The sequence below is a fragment of the Nyctereutes procyonoides genome, unplaced genomic scaffold (genome assembly GCF_905146905.1).
Source record: "Nyctereutes procyonoides isolate TBG_1078 unplaced genomic scaffold, NYPRO_anot_genome, whole genome shotgun sequence".
Classification (NCBI taxonomy): domain Eukaryota; kingdom Metazoa; phylum Chordata; class Mammalia; order Carnivora; family Canidae; genus Nyctereutes; species Nyctereutes procyonoides.
In genome coordinates this window covers 45495685-45515864 of record NW_026575140.1, presented here as the reverse complement: position 1 = coordinate 45515864, position 20180 = coordinate 45495685, and the positions used below count along the sequence as shown (strand labels likewise).

General features: G+C 40.3%; 1 protein-coding gene across 3 annotated transcripts in view; it reads right to left on the bottom strand.

The window, feature by feature from the left end:
• Positions 1-5988: 5988 nt before the first annotated feature.
• Positions 5989-20180, bottom strand: part of PDE4B (phosphodiesterase 4B) — a 346024-nt gene continuing 331832 nt past the window's right edge. For all 3 annotated transcript variants that reach the window (XM_055306684.1, XM_055306686.1, XM_055306685.1), the window contains 8 exons: positions 18218-18396; positions 16881-16979; positions 16575-16739; positions 14380-14479; positions 12317-12471; positions 12083-12205; positions 11203-11385; positions 5989-8317 (listed from right to left, as the gene is read on the bottom strand). In XM_055306684.1, the coding sequence (XP_055162659.1) occupies positions 7952-8317; positions 11203-11385; positions 12083-12205; positions 12317-12471; positions 14380-14479; positions 16575-16739; positions 16881-16979; positions 18218-18396 (1370 nt within the window). In that variant the 3' untranslated portion in view covers positions 5989-7951. The remainder of the gene's footprint in view (positions 8318-11202; positions 11386-12082; positions 12206-12316; positions 12472-14379; positions 14480-16574; positions 16740-16880; positions 16980-18217; positions 18397-20180) is intronic.

Genomic DNA, 20180 nt, shown 5'->3' with positions numbered 1-20180 from the left:
TGAAAGAAATTGAGGAGGACACAAGGAGATGGAAGGATGTTCCATGCTCATGGATTGGCAGGATTAATATTGTGAAGATGTCACTGTTACCCAGGGCAATTTACACGTGTAATGCAATCGCTATCAAAATACCGTGGACTTTCTTCAGAGACTTAGAGCAAATTATTTTAAGATTTGTGTGGAATCAGAAAAGACCCCAAACAGCCAGGGGAATTTTGAAGAGGAAAACCATATCTGGGGGCATCACAATGCCGGATTTCAGGTTGTACTACAAAGCTGTGTTCATCAAGACAGTGTGGTACTGGCACAAAAACAGACATATAGATCAATGGAACAGAACAGAGAACCCAGAAGTGGACCCTGAACTTTATGGTCAACTAATATACGATAAAGGAGGAAAGACGATCCACTGGAAGAAAGACAATCTCTTCAATAAATGGTGCTGGGAAGATTGGACATCCACATGCAGAAGAATGAAACTGGACCACTCTCTTGCACCATACACAAAGATAAACTCAAAATAGATGAAAGATCTAAATGTGAGACAGGATTCCATCAAAATCCCAGAGGAGAACTCAGGCAACACCCTTTTTGAACTTGGCCACAGTAACCGGAGAAGGACAGTGTATGTTCTCATTCATTTGGGGAATATGAATAATAGTGAAAGGGAATATAAGGGAAGGGAGAAGAAATGTGTGAGAAATATCAGAAAGGGAGACAGAACATAAAGACTTCTAACTCTGGGAAATGAACTAGGGGTGGTGGAGGGGGAGGAGGGCGGGGGGTGGGGGTGAATGGGTGACGGGCACTGAGGGGTACACTTGACGGGATGAGCACTGGGTGTTATTCTGTATGTTGGTAAATTGAACACCAATAAAAATTAATTTATAAAAAAAAAAAAAGACTTTCATAGGCTTGAAAAAAAAAAAAAAGCCTAACAATTCTCTGTGACCTGGCTGCCAGCTTCATTTCCTGTTCCTCTCCTTTACCTGGTGTTCCTTCTCTTTGTTGAAGTTGACAGGCACACTTTGTATTTGCTACACCCCAATTTATACCATTAGCAAAGAGTGAGGCTGGGATTCCAACCTGAGTTGAGGAACTCCAGAACCATTTCTCTTACACCACTGTCCCTTGCCAAACCCAAAGCACACATCACACTCTCAGATACTGTAGTAATTATCTTCTCGTTTCTTTGGGGTCTTTCTCCCCCACTAGAAAATATAAACTTCATATAGGCAGGGACTTTGTGTGTGTTGCTCACCACACAGTGCCTAGCACATAATTGGCACTCTATAAATATTTGTGGAAAGAATGAAGCCTTAGCTGATACCCATGTATAATGGCTCATGCTGAGGCACTTTTTATGCACTGTTCACTAGTCTTTACAGAAATCTCATTAAGAATTACTATTATTTTCCTCATTTTAACAAAGAGGGAACATGGCTTGAAGAGGTTAAATGTTTGCCTCAGGTTATACAGCTAGGAAGTGGATTTGAACGGGGATCTGTTCACTTTCAAGGCCTAAGCTTTTAATCTCTGGGCTATGTATTTCCTCGTTCCCTAAGGTTCTGCTTTTTCTTCTCCGTGTGGCATTTAGGAAATGAAATATTTAATAATTAAATAATTAATATATTTGAAGAACTCAGAAAGACCTTAAGAAAACAAAATGTCTTGGTATAAAGTGTTGAACTTTTTATAATGGGGTAGTACCTCTTCAGGAATACAGTCTCTTCCTCTGATTTCAGAGAGAAGTTTGAGGTACAGGAAAGTTGAATGGGTGTCTACAGCTCCTAACATCCATGATCCTGACAAAAAAAACACCTGATGCTGACAATTGAGAACTCTTCTGGTGAGTAACTATGTATTATCGGTTGAATTATATCCTTCCTCACATTTATATCTTGACATTCTAACCTCCAGTACCTCGGGATGTGACTTTATTTGGAAATAGATGTAATTAGTTAATTAGATGTAATTAGTTAAAGTGAGGTCTGACTGGAGAAGGGTGAGTCCTTAACCCAATATGACTGATGTCCTTATAAAAAGGGGAAATTTGGATGCAGGTATACAAACACAGAGAACACCATGTAAACATGAAGGCAGCGATTAGGGTGCTACATCTACAAGCCAAGAATGTCAAAGATTGTCCCAAATTACCAGAAGTGATGGGAGAGGCATGAACAGATTCTCATAGCCCTCAGAAGGAGCTGACCCTGACACCATCATAATCTTGGACTTCTAGCCTCCAGAACTGTGAGACAATAAATTTCCATTGTTTAAGCACCCCCAGTTTACAGTACTTGTTTATGGCGGCTCTACAACATTACTATACTGTGTTACACTACTATACTGTGTGATTTCAGGTGAATCACTGGCCATCTCTGATCCTCAGTTCCTTTATTTATAAAAGTAATGGGGTAGACTAGATGATCTTTGGGAAATCTTTGGTTCTAAAATTATATGGCTTATTCATTCCAGACTCAGAGACTAACACTTTTTATTTTTTTAAGATAGATTTATTTATTTGTTTGAGAGAGGGAGAGAGAGAGAGATGTCCAGAAGGAGAGAGATAATCTCTCTTTTTAAAAATATTTTATTTACTCATGAGAAACACAGAGAGAGAGCCAGAGACATAGGCAGAGGGAGAAGCAGGCTCTCTGTGGGGAGCCCAATGCAGACCTTGATCCCAGGACCCTGGGAACACAATCTGAGCCAAAGGCAGATGCTCAACCACTGAGCCACCCAGGTGCCCCGGGAGAGAGAATCTCAAGCAGACCCCCAACTGAGCATGGAGCCTCACACATGGCTCTATCTCATGATCCTGAGATCTTGACCTGAGCCAAAAATCAAGAGCCAGACGACTGGGGGCACCTGGATGGCTCAGTGGTTGAGCGTCTTCCTTTGGCTCAGGTCATGATCCCCGGGTCCTGGGATCGCGTCCTGCATCAGGCTCCCTGCATGGAGCCTACTTCTCCCTCTGCGTATGTCTCTGCCTCTCTCTCTCTGTGTGTCTCTCATAAATAAATAAATAAAATCTTAAAAAAATAAAAAAGAGACAACTGACTAAGCCACCCAGGTGCCCCTCCCAACATCCTTTTTTGGTTTGAAAAGCTTTAGGCATGAGATTGTGTTTTACCCTTGCACAAAACCACTTGATTCATTTAGTCTGACAAATATATATTTGTATCAGATATTGGATTGGGCATTGGAAGTTCAATAGGAAATAAGATCCAGCTTCTGACTTCAATGTTTTTTGGAAAAGATGGAAACCAAACTTCACCGTATAGCAGTAGATGTTAATAATTATAATATTTCCCAGAACTTTATGTATATCAACTCATGTAATTCTTGCATAACCTGCTATAATCTAGGTATTATTATAATTATCTTTATTTTACAGATGATAAAGCTGAGGCACAAGAGAGTTAAGTGACTTGCCCAAGGTTACACAGCTAATTACACAGGTAAAGCACAGGCTATTCTGGGAGCTCTAGTAAGAGTCCTTATCCCAACCTTGGGGATCAGGGAAGCTTCCTGTAGGAGGATATCTTATCTGAATCTTGAGGAATGTGAGAGATAACCAGCTTGGAGAATTCTTCATAAGGGGTACAGGATGCATAAGGTGTGGGTTTATAAAGGGAATTTGCCAGCTTTCCTGCCTCACCTGGATCTCATAGGTTTTAAAGCTCATGATCATGGATTTGATCAATCACTAAGACATGGGCTCAGATAAGTAGCAATGGAATGTTGGAAAAATCCTGGGATTATTACCTCCACCTGACAAATTAATAATCCCCATTTTACTGTAGCCGAGAGAGTAGGTGACTTATCTCAGGCCATGTGGTTAGTAAATGGAGGAGATAGGATTTAAACCCAGGCCAGTTGGCTCCAGAATCCATGTAATAAACCATGTTTCTTTACTTGAACTCCAGTAGGCTTTGTTCAGTGGACTGAACAAAGAGAATTTGAGACTTTCTATGACTTCCAACTCATGTCAAAATAAGTCTGTGGAAGTCTGATAGTGCCTGACTCTATAAGTCAGCCTTAGGCCCCTACACATTTTTTAAAGTATCCTCAGCCCTGGCAAAGATACCATAGTAATTTCTGCTTCCACAGTAGCTCCTTGCCATTAGGAACACTGATGTGTCATCATAGATAAAAGAACGGTTATACTTACAGCCTATGTTCTAGAACCAGATGATTAACTTTCTTTTAGACTTATCTTCATTGTGGTTTTCCTGAGAACATAATTATGATTTTGTGGTCTGCAAAGCAGATGGTGAGCAACACAAGCAGCTTGCAAGCTCCTGGAGTATAGAGCTCTGAGTTACCTCATCTCTGATGCCTGGCCTTATCCCTGTACCTGAACCAGCACCTGGCCATGGTGGGTGCACGATATCTGAAGACAATTGCAGTGAAAGAAAGTTGCTTTGGCCTGAATGTGTCCTCTCCCAAATTCATCTGTTGAAATCCTAACTCCCTAAGATGACAGTATTAGGAAGTGAGGCCTTAGGGAGATGCTTAAGTCATGAGGGTTGGGTCTTAATGAATGGTATTAGTGCCTTAAAATAAAAGGGTCCAGAGAGATCTTTAGTCCTTTCCACCAAGTGAAGACAGAGCAAAAAAGTACCAGCTATGACCCAGGAGGTGGACCTTCACCAGAATGTGACTATGCTGGTTCCTTAATCTTGGACTGATCTCAGCCTCTGGAACTGTGAGAAATAAACTCCTGTTGTTTTTAAGCTGCTCAGTCTTTTGTCAAGACTAAAGGAATGACAAAAGCCTTAGTCCCAAGCATGGCTCTTTCTTCAGGAGCAAATAGTTCTCCACTCAAATTGCACATGGAGTTACCTGTGGAGAATTTTAAATTTGGTGCCCAGGGCTCTACCCAGCACCAATTCAAATAGAATCTAGGAGTGTGGGTATGACCCAAATATTAATATTTTTTAAGAAAATATTTATTCTCTAGGCGATTCTCATTTGCAACAAGGATTAAAAACTATTTCTCTGTAGAAAACATACCTGCACATATTCATAAATATTTATAGCTGTAGACATTATGAAAGTCACACCTGTGACTCTGCTAACCAATTCACTTTTGTCACTTAATCTGTAAGAGCTCAGGAATCCAAAAATCCAAGAAGCACTTCTCTATCAGAGAAGGTAGCTAAGTGCTGTAAACATTAGCTCTGCAACCAGCAGGCTAACTGGTTCTGCAATGTTGGCTCATCCTGTCTTTGTAAAGAATTAGGTAATTTCAGTTTATTGAGTGGAATTCTAAAGCAGACCCACTTACTAGTTTACAAACAGTTCCCTGTGGTTAAATATCCATTGGTTCTTATTTATGGCTTTCCTCACCACACACACACATGCACACACACACACACACACACACACACACACTTCTTAGGAAAACATTTTTTAAAGCTGATTTTAAAATTTAAAATTTCAACAAAACATTTTAATATTCTGCCTATGATATTTATATAGCTCTTTCCAGATCAAACCAGATGATCAATAAGGGGGTCCACAAATCATCAAAAAGACCATGAGAGTCAATCAGTGCTCTATCAACGGTGCTTGAAGATGACTCTTTTGACCTCAGATCCTTTGTGTGTAAAATGAATCAGTAGAACCGACTCCATGAAGCTAATGTTCTGGAATTCTATGATTCATTTTTTCTGGAGGACTCAGCCAAGTTGGAGATTCCCTTGATTTATAGTGGATTAAACTTTTCAGACTCTTAAACTGGTTTTGTTTGTTTTCCTTTACCACCTCCCGCATCATTGAGCTGTGTGGATATTTGCTAAGAACATGTGAAACGTTCCAAGCTAGGGGACTTTTGGGACACAGATTCTGAAACTTCAGTTGAGAGGTTGGCCAGGCAAAGTAATTGGTTTCCTTTGTGTGGTATGGTAGGAGAGAAGAGAAAAAAAGATCTACTTTTCATAGGTCAGAACTAACCACAAAATAATTGGGCCTACAGTCTAATCTAATCATGCTTCTGTTTATTCATTTCATATAAAAGTCTCTTACGAATGCATTTGAGCACAATATATAATAATAATACTATAACATACATTGTGAGAAACTTTTGAAAACAATAAAATGTTCACCTGAAATAATGCAGTGTTCATAGACATACAAACCCATTGGTCATGCACATTTGTGCCATTTCTTTAGTGAGTTACAATGCTGAACTGAAAGCGTGGAATATATTTTACAAATGGAGACTGAAGCCAATTACAGGTCTAACAAGTGTTATCAGAAGCTTCACATTTGCATAATTTACTACATCAGTTCACATTTTATTATAAAATTCACATTGCTTTATTGTGTGTGTTTTTTTTTTTTTTTTTTTTTTGTAATTAGTTAGAACATGATATTCCTGCTTAATGGTAGGCAGGAGGCTTTTGCTTCAAAGTCAGTAGTTTGGGAACACTCAGAAGAGCCATCTGTGAGCAAATGTAGTGTTGCTGTTCAAACCAAAGCCACAATTATAGTAGAACCCAGTCATAACCCAACTCCTGCGTACACAGATTTGGATAGAACATGGGTAAAAACTACATCCCCTTGCCCCCTACCCCTATCAAACTCTACAAAAGTAAAAGCTCAGTATAAACCATTTAATATCGAATGTGAGAATCCTGTTTCCAAAACTGGTTCACAAAGGAGTTGTGCAGAATTAGCAACTCAGACAGGGAAGGGGGCAGACCGTCTGAATAAAAGCCCACGAATGTCCTCCTGGGAGGGGGTCGTATGTCTTTCTTAAGCGATGTCCAGGTTATATAATACACAATACAAAACGTTACAAGAAAAGTCGCAACTCTTAGGCAGAGTTTTCTACACAAATGTAACACCACCATTGGCAGGCAATGTTAGATATATAAATTAATAACTTACAAAACATTACATTATATACATTAAGTAATAAATAGACTGTTATAATAAACAGAAACGGAGGTGTTAGCGCAGAAGGCAGTGCAAGAGAAAGACGGCAGCATCAAATTGAAACCGGTGTGTCACTGGGTAGAGAACGCTGGGGGGTGGGGGGGTGGATGGGGGGCCGTGCAGCGCCCAGTGGCTCAGGGCTTCAGGACTCAACATGGCGCACTGCCTAATCAAGCTACATTTTACAGACTGTTGTTGGGAACGACACAACTACCCCTTCCCACCTCTTAGCTTGTTCGCTTTTATTCTGTTTGTAGCACAAAAGTGAAGTCCTAAGAGGAGAAGAAAAACTGCTGTAAGCAGGCAGACAGAGATTTGTTAGACGGGCACCTGTGAAGCTGGATGGGACAACAGGGGAAGGAAGTAGAATGTAGTTAGAAGCATATCCTTTCTATTTGCAAAATAACTGTAGTAAAGTGAAAGATATTGCCCATGAAAGAAGGAAGACCATTTTCTTTCCTTTTTTCCCCACCCCCAGAAAGAGTCAAAAAAGTTTATGTCAACTTTGAATGCTTATCTGTGTAGAAGTTGATACTAAACTCTAGGTATTCAACAGGTGTTTTAAAGACGTGAAAATGTTCTACAAAAAAGGCACACAGGTTGGCAGACAAGGGGACAGGTGAGCGGATTTATAAGTGAAGTTATTAGTCAGTTCAGTCACGAGAGGGGGCAGATTCCCAAAACTTAGTGCAGAGAAATCTCTCAGTTTTGTGTCTTCCATTTTCAAGCCATTTACTCAGGATCTGATCTTGGCCTCCAATACCAGATAAAGCTTCAGCTCTCCATCCACTAAGCTTGCAAGCAAGGCAAGTCAACCGTGGGATTTTCTGAACTGCTGTCTGCTTCACGGTCTTGCATTCTGGCTCCAAACTCGAGTTAACTGGAAAGGCCACATGGCCCTTGTCCCGCGCAGGCCTACGTCCCCATGATGGGCTGGCCCTACCATACAGCTGGCATGCTTGTCAAAGGTGGAATGTTCATCTCCCCACAGAGAAGGCGATTATGTGTCGATCGGGGTCTTGTTCTCCGCCCCAGTGTCTCCATCAGTCTCTCCTAGCGAATCCCTATGTTCGGGGTCGATCACACAAAGTGTCTTTGTGCTGCTGAAATAATTGTGACCCTCTCCCTCTTTGTCAGGGCCTTCGGAATCCTCCTCTTCAAGGGTTAGTTCAAACTGAAACTTCTCCATCAGACCCTGACAGTCTCTGTTCTGCTCATCCAGCGGTGGTGAGGGACTCTGGGGTATCATGCTCTGATACCAGTTCCTGTTATCTTCTAATGTATCCAGAATGTCCTGGGCATCAGGCTGTACCAGATCTGCCCAGGTCTCCCACAGTGGGTGCACAATGTAGTCAATGAAACCGACCTGGAAAAAAATAAGGTTACACGTCGATTATTATGATGGGCTCTTAAAAAACCAAACAAGCAGTCCTGGTTTCTAGACAAAGAAAGAGCCACAACAACCCAAGAGAGATCAGTAATGATGGATTCCCCTATTTGAGCATATGCTCTGTGGTACACCCTGCACTGGATGTAATATATACGTTATTACTCTTAAGTCCCCAAAGGAGGTATTGTTATCCACACTCTACAAAGGAGGAAACTAAGATTCATTGAGACAAAATATCTTGTCAGAGATCACAGAGCCGGTAAGTGGTCTGATTCCAAAGCCTGTGTTTGTCTCACTAGAACATACTACTTTTCCTTTTCTGTGTGCCAGATAAGAAGTCTGGATGTAACCCTGGCTGGGAATGACTTTGCCTCTACTTGGATTCTGTGAGTCATTCTCCAAAGAAGGAAGCTCCAGGTCTAATGAGTTCTGACTCAAGATTCCTTCCCTGATTAATTTAAAATATGCCACCATTCCAAAATGAAGAGGAGACGGCCCCTGATGACTCTGAAATTTCTCAAGTTCCACGGAATGCTTTTGTTTGTAGAAGACTTTGGTAAAACATCTGAAGATACTTCAAGCACCTAAACAAACAAATATTCCCTCTGTGGACATGTCTGCAATTGTCTTAGATCCACAGGGTTATAATCACTTCCATCAGGAGAAAGGAGGGAAAATAAAAACAATTAAGCAGTTCCTTTGCTAGTGTTCCTGTGAATAAATACGAGGCTTATGGCTCTGTTATGGTTTACACAGGGGCTATGCATCCTGCATGAGCTGGCTCTGTGGCCTTATGCTGACCTCTCCATTGTCGGACAAACAGGAAACACTGGGGGTGGGGGCAGGTTGTGAAAAAGAATAGGCACTAGTTGAATGAGGGAATGGAATTCCCCTGTCCTGGTCTGGGGGACTGGAGAGATACTGGGTCTGGATTCAGGGGTAAATGAGCAAGAGCAGCGTATATGTGTCTGTGGGACATGAAATAGCTATCTTTCCATACGACTGGAAACCTGCCCTTAAACAGCTATTCTGGGTTTTGGCAAATCATTTAACACATCAAAGTTCATAAGTGACTCTTTTATATCTATCTCTATCTCTATCTCTATCTATCTATCATCTATCTATCTATCTATCTATCTATCTATCTATCTATCTATCATTATCTATCAACCTATCTATCATCTATCTTCTCATCCCTGGTGCTTCCCTAATCTTAACACAACTCATACCAAAGTCAGGGACCTCTGTGATCTGCATTGGTCACGTGAACTTGACTGCAAATGATTCAGATATTTCTCTTGCATCTGCCCACTCCCTCCTTTCTCTTTTTTCCTTCTTTATGTGTATTTAATGGATTTTAGAGACTATTCTCAAGGTGGTTTTCAGGGACCTGAAAAAATTAACTCAAGGCAATGGAGAAAATGGGATCAGCTGAACAAAGTGCTGTCATTTCCTTTCTTCATTTGTTTTGCTTCTGTTAGATGCTCGGCACTTTTTTGAAAGGGAGCCTCTAGTTTCTTATTTGTGAGGCCCAGGGATGAGAGAGCTCTACAAATCCGAAGAGCACCGAGTCAAGGACTTTATTGCCAGACAACTCAGACAATGCTTGCCAAAGCCCATCTGCGGGAAACACCTGAGTGGACCATGACGTCATGGCAACAGAGAGACCTGCCCACAGTGATGGAGAGTGAAGAGCTCTGGGCGGAGAGTAGCTGGGTCATCCAGGAGCTGGTGAATGAACCAAGAGGAGAGCTTCTCCACCTGATGCACTGGGAAACAACTGCTGTGTCTATTTCACAAAGCTCTTTGGGGTTCAAATAGGACAAGGTATGGGAAAATGTATGGAAAACCACATAGAACACCATATAAATATAAAATATCACTGTTGATAATCAATGGACATTATTCTACTTAACTAACTAATTGTTCAAATTTAGGCTTTAGGGGATTTGAATTGGCCCTGAAAATTGAATGTCAGCATGCATTTTTATAGCATATTAGACTTTTAGAGCACTTTCACAGATTTTAAACTCATTTGACTGGGTTTCTTTAAAAAACAACAAAATGATAACTGCAAAGGAACTTTGCATTGATATTATAACATGTGTAAGTTTGGGGGTAGGAGGTGGCGGGGAAAGAGGATGAACACGAATTAAAAAAGCACTCCTCAACCTGGACCCATTATCGATCATGACCACCTGGCTCAGGCCATTTGTTGCCCTGAAAAAATAACATTTCAGCATGCCCTGAGGCCTTTGTAGGGATATTGATACCTCTAGTGGGACATACTCTGCAACTAGAAGTGTCTGAGGCATTTCTGTATCCCCCTGCCTCCAGCATAGCATCCCCAGTTCTCAGACACAACCCAAGATGTCAGTGTGTTCTCAGAGGTGGAGAAGCAACCTTGGACGGGGACATAGGATGGGGCGTTGACTGTGAGGTAGAAGAGGTATGCGGAATGAGATTCACATTTGGCCATGCACTTGATAATGGAGAGACAACAGACACAGGGCGGAGGAAGCAAGGATGAAGAGTAGAGCTCTTGGATGAGGACAGGGAGAAAAGAAATCTGGAGAGACAGTGAGGAGGCAGCCGCTCTAAGTTTAGTCAGCTAGATTTGCTAAGGCCATAGACAACTTTCTAAACTGCTTGAGAAGACACAGATCAAACTGCAATGAGTTTCTGAGGCCTACTTTGTCTCCACCCTGTGAAATTGAGTGTAATGGAGAAGGCGAATGAGTCACAAGCAGAATGGAACTAAAGGGGTAGTTGCTTCCTTATAACTTCAGGAATTAGATAGAACCCTCTAGTTCTACAATCAGCAGAGCTCACAAAAACTTTGAAAATGGCATAATAGATACCTGGGATTTTTCCACAGAAGCTGTGTGCTTATCACACATTGGGCTAATCTCCATTCCTCTCTCCCGCTCTTTGTCTCCCTGCTGGAAAAACTCTTCCATGATGCGGTCTGTCCATTGCCGATACAATTCCAACGACTTGGTGGGATTGCTCAGGTCTGCACAGTGTACCATGTTGCGAAGGACCTGGAATCACCAAGTTTTAGAAATCCCATAAAATATAGTGTAAATACTACCAGAACATCTCATATCTCTTGTACTAGTACACTTGGTACCAAACCCTAGAACATTTTAGTTGCATTACAATTGTGGTGTGTGCACAAAAAAATGTGCTGGCTAGAATGGTTATTTACCATTATCGAATCCTGAAAGGGAAAATGTGTGTCTTCTCAGATTGACAGTCATTGAATGTAAAAATTGGAATGAACATTAGAGGTCAAATGCTGCCATCATTTCCCTTCCCCAGTTTGGAAAAAATGCAAAGAATTACTCAAAGTAGATGTCTTCATATTTTCCACTTGTGGAAAGAGACCAGCTGATGGCAGTTAGTATAATCAAAACAGACCTAACAATCTTCAAGTCGATGGGATTTATATCCAAACACGAGCTTTTGGGACCAGCAGTCACGTATCCCCTATTACAAATGAATTTTGCCATTTATTTTTAGCACTAAGCAATTCAATAAATAGGGTTATGTTTTTCTTCATAAATTAGAGGATAAACTTGAATGTCCATTTTCCTTAGCTTGTTCTTAAAATAAGCCCAAGTTATAATAATAATCAGATATGTGGCTAACTGAACTGATGCTTGTTTTCATTGTTGACTTGTTGTTTGGTTTAGTTTGATTTGGCTTTGTGTTAAATCAAAGGCATTCTTCAAATACCTGTATACGATCCGTGTAGTTGTCCAGGAGAAGAACACCTGAACTTGTAACTTTCTTTGTTTCTACCATTGTCTTCAGGTCTGCCAGCAGGCTCATATGTTTGGACATATCAGTTGCTAACACCTAGGGTAAAAAGAAAATGAAACTCTCAGGAAATTCAGTTTATCATAGAGAATGGGATTTCTCCTTCTGGGAAGGGAACAGTAAGTGAAGGATGTAGAAAGGAAGTCTTACCATGTCAATAACCATTTTCCTGAGTGTCTGGCGCTGCTTCTTGGTGAGATTCTGGAAGATGTCACAGTGTTCTTCTTGCAGCAGCTTGAAACCCACAGCAAGGTGATGGTTTTCCAACACAGATTCATCATTATACATCAAAGCGAGTTCTGAATCTAATAAACACGGAAAATGATGACTTAATAAGAAAGGGATATAATTCCAATGTTGGCATTACTTCAGTATGAAATCGGATCTAGTTCTCTCCACATGATGTCAGGAACCAAGACCCACATGTCATTTCTCATCAGAGAAACCGTTTCCCTCTTCAAGAGGAAGTAGTCCATTCCTAAGCAAAACATGCTTGTCATAGATACTGGTGCATAAACTCTCTTTGACTAAAATTCACAATATTTTAAAATTCTTTTTCTCCTTCTTCATTTCAGATGAAAAATCGACCATTAGGTAAGCTCATTCCCAAGCAACTGAATCCTCCTTTTATCTCAGTTTGTAATTACGTTTATGTCTTCACGCATTTTGTGCTGTGGAAAGGAAAATGCCACTAAACTTTATCATATGTATGAGGATTTTCAAACTGATTCACTTTTGTTATAGGTTCCCCCTGTTCTGTCAATTGCGACTTTCCGATTTTCAAAGATGATAATAGTGTGGGTGTGAAATTTTGTTTTATCTAAATAATTCAGCTCTCTGGAGCTTTCTAAAAAATGGTAATGAAACATCAGTAATTTTTTAGAACAATCTTGATGTCAGATTTTCTGTCCTCTGGCCCTATATGTCATAAATTGCAACATCTGGATACCTGAACAACAGCTTCCAGGCTGCCTTGGATCACACAGAAGAACCACAGACATCTTTTGTTAAAGCCCTGGTCTGATTGGAGAAGATGGTCAATAAATTCTAGAAGGACCATTTTCTCTTAATAAAGAATAATAGCCAACGGATGGTGATAGGTGACTAGTTGTGGATGCTGTCCCTTATATACCATTGCTTTAACTGTGTGCTTCATATTCCATCTTCAGAATACATGGTGGGGTATATGAAGTTATTTCAACCCTTCCTGCCTGTTGACCCTGTGATTAATCCCAGATCTTCAAACTGGGTTTATATGTTCTAGTGTTGTCGGTGGCTGTAGCAGAAACACAATTTTTCTGCGTGAAGCTAACTGGCTGGTATATGGATTGATTTGTGACACAAACTATACCAGCTGTTACAATCCAATAGCCAAGTAGTTGCCTGAAGTTTATGTTCTTTCAGTAGAAGAGCAAGGTTAAAAAATAATCTACCCCATACCTAGATCATTCAGATATTCTGAACTCTTTTATAGCAAGTGGCTCAAAACATTTCCATAAAACCATCAGCACTTGATGTCAATTATGACCACAACTGTATAATCAATATTCTCAGAAGAAAATGTACTGAGATTTTTAGCACTTAGAAATAGTGCACTGAGAAAATTCCATGGATTCTCATTAGCATGGATACTAATCATTTTCAGCATGACAAAAGCATTGAGTATAGTTTGGGATCCTAAGGCTGGAGCAGCGCTAAATGTCACTGGGTCATCTTCCCTACTACAGACCAAGCATTCTGGTGCTTTCTTTGGAGTCTTATTTATTTATTTATTTATTTATTTTTGGAGGTTCCCATGCTCAGGTCCAACATTTGGGACAGCTTCCTCAGTAGAGAGGGACACTAGTGGGTCACCATGTTCTATGGGAGAGTCCTGCATAACACTAAAAATCATTAGCACGTTATCCCCAAGCCTTTCCTTGTCCTTACTGGATAATTCCACATCTGTTACTCTTTCCTCACGTATTGTATTTTCCAAATGTTGAGTACTTTTTATGGCTCCCCTCTGACTCTTTCCAAGTTCTCCATGCTAGCTCAGAAATTATGTTGCCAGACTGGACACAGTATCCAGGAAAGGTCTGACCAGCTTGAGTGGAATGGAAGGATTACCTCATTATTACCCTTATTATCATCCATAATGAAAACATTAGGGGGAAAAATGAAGCAATGAATCACACAATTATCTCGAATGACTATTCTGGTAGTGAACTCACTTGTGTTGATGAGAAACTGGTTGGAGACTCCAGGGTGATCCACGTCATGGATAGCAGCTGCAAAAATGGTGGCCAGAATTTCCAAATCAGTGAAGACAGCCTGTAGAGCAAAACGAGCACATTTAACTCCAGGTCCCATTGGCCTATCCTGCTTATTCAGTTTCATATTGAAGTATCCCATTCCATTCTTGTTGGCAGAAGGACTGTTTGCTGATGTATATGATGTCTCAATACACTAATTCAGTGTACACTCTATCCATCATCATAAGGTCTCACATGAAAGGGATGATGGCAAAAGCCCATGCTCACATCAAGCTTATAGGAAGGCATTAGCACCATGCTCAAGACGAGTAATCAGGTGGGATCCTGTTTATTTATTGGATAAGTAGTATAGAAGCATGGTGCTTATATAACATGAGTGCATACAAGTCAAAAAAGCAAGTCGGACTGGCTCTGCTCTGAGATATAACAACATTCATGTTTTCACATGGTTTCAGGCTGAGTAACTCAGAGAAGAAAGGCTAAATCCCAAACTCAGAAGACTGGCAATAAATTATTTCCCAAAGCTAAATTTGTAGTGTGGCCAGAAGCTTTCATATATTCATTCATTCATTCATTCATTCATTCAAGCATTCCTTCAGTTCCTATCCACTAAATGTTTACTATGGGCCAGATCTGAGAAGATTTCTTAGAAGTGAAATCTAATGCCCCTCTGCTCCCCTTCATGCCATGTTGTGAAGCCTCCTCTCCCCCTACTTGTATAGGATAATTTAAACCTAATATTTGTGTAGATATATATTCCTTCTGACTAAAAGGTCTTTCACTGGCTGAAATGTCTTTCCTCATCCTCTGTGATTACTTAAATCTCCTGATCCTTCAACCGCCAGCTCAGTTTCCACCTCTCCTATGAAGACTAGTTGCTCAAGGACATGTTGAGCAGTCTCTTGTCTCAGCATGTACAGCCCTCGTGGTCAATTTCTGGACACACAATAGGCATCCTATCAATAGCAGTGGGTAGTTGATAAACAGTGTTGGCCCACTCTATAATCCTTATACAGAACATACAAATAATACTGTTTCTCTCCTTCAGGGGATAAAACAGCCTCAGCTCCATTTCACTTTCCCATCGTCTTGGATCTCTTTTCTCAGGAAATATGGAACACAAACAATAGAATAGTGGTCAGTCTAATCTTTCTTCACCTTCCAAACTGAACCTGTGAATCTGGTGGGGGTTGGCAAGTCTCCTTCTGCAGTGAGCCTACACATTTTGGAAGTACCTACCATTGCCATATGTCAAGGAAGAATATGGCCTACTGGGCACATTGCTGCTAACACTGGTGCATGGAAATGCATTAATCTACTAAGGAAGGAGTCACAGCCGCCTTCTAGCAAGATGTCTAGCAAAATGGAATGCTGTTCATTAATTCCTCAGTTTTAGATATTCAGTTACTTTTTCTTCAACTTGTAGAATCAGTTTTATGAATTCTTAGGAGGATAAGCTAACAAATGCTTATTCCCCACAGGAACTATGTAGGACATTTTTTTTTTTGTAGGACATTTTATATTATACTTCTGTGCTATCCCTTACAGCATTTGGGTTGGTATGGGCAATTCAGATCAGTATATGCATATTGAGGATAAACTACAAACTAGATGCTGAACTGGATACTTAACTACATACTGGAGATGCAATGAAAAATAAAGCACCCTGGGGGCACCCAATAGCTCATTCGGTTAAGTGTCTGATTCCTGATTTCCAAGTGTCTGACCTGATGATTTCCATCATCAGGTCATGATGTCAAGGTCGTGAGATCAAGCCCCACGAAGGGCTACATGCTCAGTGAGGAGTCTCCTTGAGATTGGCTCTCTCCCTATGCCCCTCCCCACCATGCATGAGCATGTGCTCTCTCTCTAAAATAAATATATCTTTAAAAAAATAAAACACCCTGTTAAATGCTTGATAATGAAATAACTTTTCAATTTTAAGAGATATAAGGAGATGGTTACTCTGATATTTGAAAGCAGAGTAAATAGAAATGCCATTCATTTTTATTAGTAAACCAACGGATAGATGCTACACAAAATAAAGAACCCGTTTGAGCATGTGCAATTATTTCTGCAACTATGTTACATGTTGTATAGCACTTTTCTAAAGAGGATGGGTGGGTAATGCAAAACAGATCATAACTACTCACATCTAATGCTGGCGTAGAAAGAAGAACATGGGTTGACTGGGCTACATCAGCAGCATGTAGGCTGTTATGATATGCCACATCAGAATGGTAATGGTCTTCTAAAGTCATCATGTAGGTTACAAATGTATCAGATGAGATTTTGAATGTCTTTAGGAGGTCTCTTTCCTATGTAGTAAAATGGAGTAGAAAATAAATAAGTGGATGTTCAAAAATGAAGAAAAAGTTAAATCAGGAAAGTAAACTGGGATGGAAAAAAATCATAAAGAGCCATCTAATTAAATAAGCAATACTCTCCTTTTAACTCACCTGGAAAATGGCATACATGATGCATGTGAGGGGCCTATTGTGTGAATATCCAGCCACATTGAAGATGTTAAGGCCCCATTTGTTCAGGTCTTCCAGCTCCTGTAATTGAAATGAGAGGAATTTAGGAATAAGACCAGTTTTGTTAGCATGCTTCATTATTTTCATTTAGTTTTTGGACAATGGCTGGCTAAGACTGTGGAGTGTCTCTTTAGACTGTTTGGGTCTAGTTGCATGAAAATTTGAAAATAGAATGGCCTATGAGATTGGACATCCTCTTCATATTAGTTATAAGTTTCTGTATATTCTTCAGAAAAGGGAAAGTGTGTGTCTAATATATAGATTGACTTGTTGACCTGTATTTGCACATCAGTCCTCAACAAGTTGTATTCAGAGGTAGCTGTCAGTGGCTTAGAGATCCCTCTAGTTCCATTTCCCTGTCTCTTCTCTTCACTGAGCACTGGCTGAAAAACCATCTCAGGGGAACTCCCTTGCCCTTTGGCTATCATTGCAAGGGGCCCAGTTGGGGAGACTCAGTTGCTAGAATGTGTGGAAGTCAACCCTAATTTAGTAAAAGGTCACGAAGAATGCCAACCATGAATTATTCCATCTTAGAGTTCTTGGGCCACGGACAGGCCTCGGAGAAACAATTCAGTCCTCCATTGTGTGAATATTCCAAGATAATCTGATTAAAGGAGTAATTTATTCTATCCTGAATTCTTGCCCAGAATAAGGGATCTAGGCTCTCCCCAGAGGCTTGCCCCAATGTAAGATCAATCTTGCTCCAATGCCATCTGTCAGAAGTCTCACTGAATGTCTGTTTGCCCACAGCAAGCTCCTTTCCTATTGTCACAAGGCTGTAAGAACCTCCGTGGTCACCTTATGCAGCCCTCTAGGGGATGTGTGTCTTCCTTCACTCACGAGGTTTGGGGTCTGAGTCAGTGCTGTCAACCTCTCTCATTTCTTCTTTAGCTCTGCCAATCAGTGCTGATTTTCCAACTAATCCTTGGCATATAGTCCTAGATCTGTCCCCTGGGACAATTCAATCCTGTCTCCTGGCCACCCTGTGGATTCTCCCAGTGTGCCTTCCTTAGGATTCTCATTCATGAGGAATTTCCATTTACAAATCCAACTCAGAATAAAAAAATAAAGGTCCTTTGTTGTTGGAAAAGGGTCTCGAATTAGGTGTCCAGCAATGGACAAAGAGGCCACACCAGCCTTCTTATCATACAATTTAATAATAAAGCAAAATGATTACTACTATTTTCTAGTAGATAGTTTTGGGCAGCCACCTGCTATATAGAGAGAGCTGCATGCACATGCCCCTAGCTCAGACATACCTTGGCCAGATGATCTTCATTTTCTGTGTTGACTCCAAAGCGTGAAATGCTTGTATTGTTCAAGCTTGAGCTATGCATTAGTTTTTTCACTCCACTTATCTGTGTCATGAGTTGTTGCTTTTTCTTTTTCTCTCGGTCTTTCTGGGTGGGAGATGGAATCTCCACATCATTCTGCTTATCTGCAACAAGGGGAAACATTTTCAGCCCTGTGTGCCAATGAGAACCCATTGCTATATCCAAAACAATTTCTAATGTCCTACAATTATACAGTCTTATAAAGGACTATCCCACATTATCTCACTTGACCTCCAGGACAATCTTGTGAGGTTGATGGGGAAAATAGGAGAATTTTTTTGGCTTCATTTTATTGCTCAACCAACTGAGGCCAGAGGAGCTAAATAAGTTGTCCAAGCAGTGGCAGAGGTAGGACTCAATCCTCCATCTTCTATCTGTAGTGTAATTTAGAATTACACTTCTATATTTTCAAGGTAGGGCATCAATATTTATATGTAGGGTTTTTTTTAAGTAAATAACTTCTATGAAAAAAATAACTTCTATGTTTGTATAATAGAAAAGGTTCATGTAGCCAGACCCAGATTAATAAAAACAGGCTTTATGTTCTGCTCATTTTATCAGATTTGTATTAATTTTTTAAATTTAAATTCAATTAGCCAACATATAGTACATCACTAGTTTCACATATGTATTAATTTTTTTAATTTAAAAAATACATACAACTTTAAATAAGCACATCATTTCAATTTAGATGAGCAGTATGTAAGTTAGAGAAATACATGGTTTATGATCTTTATATAATTATGTTAAGCCTTGGCTTATTACCATCATTTGAGGTTCAGAGGAAAAGTATATCAGCTTTACTTCATGCTTTATTTTTATTCATTCTACTAATTAATAATAAACAATGCCTCTCACTTGTAACAGGCATTAAATTTATTAAAATATTTATGCTGATTAAATATTTATGCTGATCTCATTTAATCGCTTAAAGAATTCCACTACAACAAGGTAATAGCAGAGCTACAATTCGTGACAAAAACATCTACCTTCTCATGGAGGTTCTTCCTTCTATATCATGCTATTAAAAGCATTAGCCACCAAATATCCCATTTTACTTCACAGGGGGCTTTATCCTGAGTCCTTCTGCAAAATGCATTGACTCTTTCAGGCCACAGGGCTGCTTGTGAGTGTGCACAGAGGCAATCATTTAGTGAACTGCATGAACAGCTACTTCATTGAACTAAATGACACCCTGTGGCTGAAAGAGTTAATGCAGCTCTCAGAAATTCCTACCTGTATCTCTGCTTGTTACAGTAGAAATTAGGACAAAGACAACTTCCCCATTTGAAAATGACATGTTTCCAGATGGCATGCTGATGCCTAGAATATTTGCTTTCAACTCTTGCAAGGTGATGGCACAGTCACATGCTTTCCCCAGAGACCTCTGCTCTTAGGGCCCTGTGGCCCTGTGGCCAACTCCTCAAGGCAAAGTAAGCTCAGGGAGACAGAAGCAGCACCCAGTATGTCTCAACACCTGGAGCAAAGGTATTCTCCATCCCTAGCATCCCTGTGCTATCTTTAGGGACCTATAAGCTCCTCACCTCATCAGTCTATGACTTTCGCCTAGGGAGGAATTTTAGTGGACATTTCAATTAGTTCAGGGGTTTCTAACCTGCTTCAACATCAGAAACACCCAGGGAACTTGAGAAAAACACAGATTGATGAGCCCCATCCGGTCCTCCTGAATCAGTATTTTTTTTTTTTTTAAAGAGCTTCCTAAATGACACTGATGATCAGAGCCAGGTTTGGGAACCAATAATAATCCCACACTTTCGCTTTTCAGATGAAGTCAGTGATTTGTCCAAGCTCAAAGGGCATTTTATTCCACAGATATGTATTTTACAATTACTCAGTTCCAGACACAGTGACTTAATAGCATAAAACC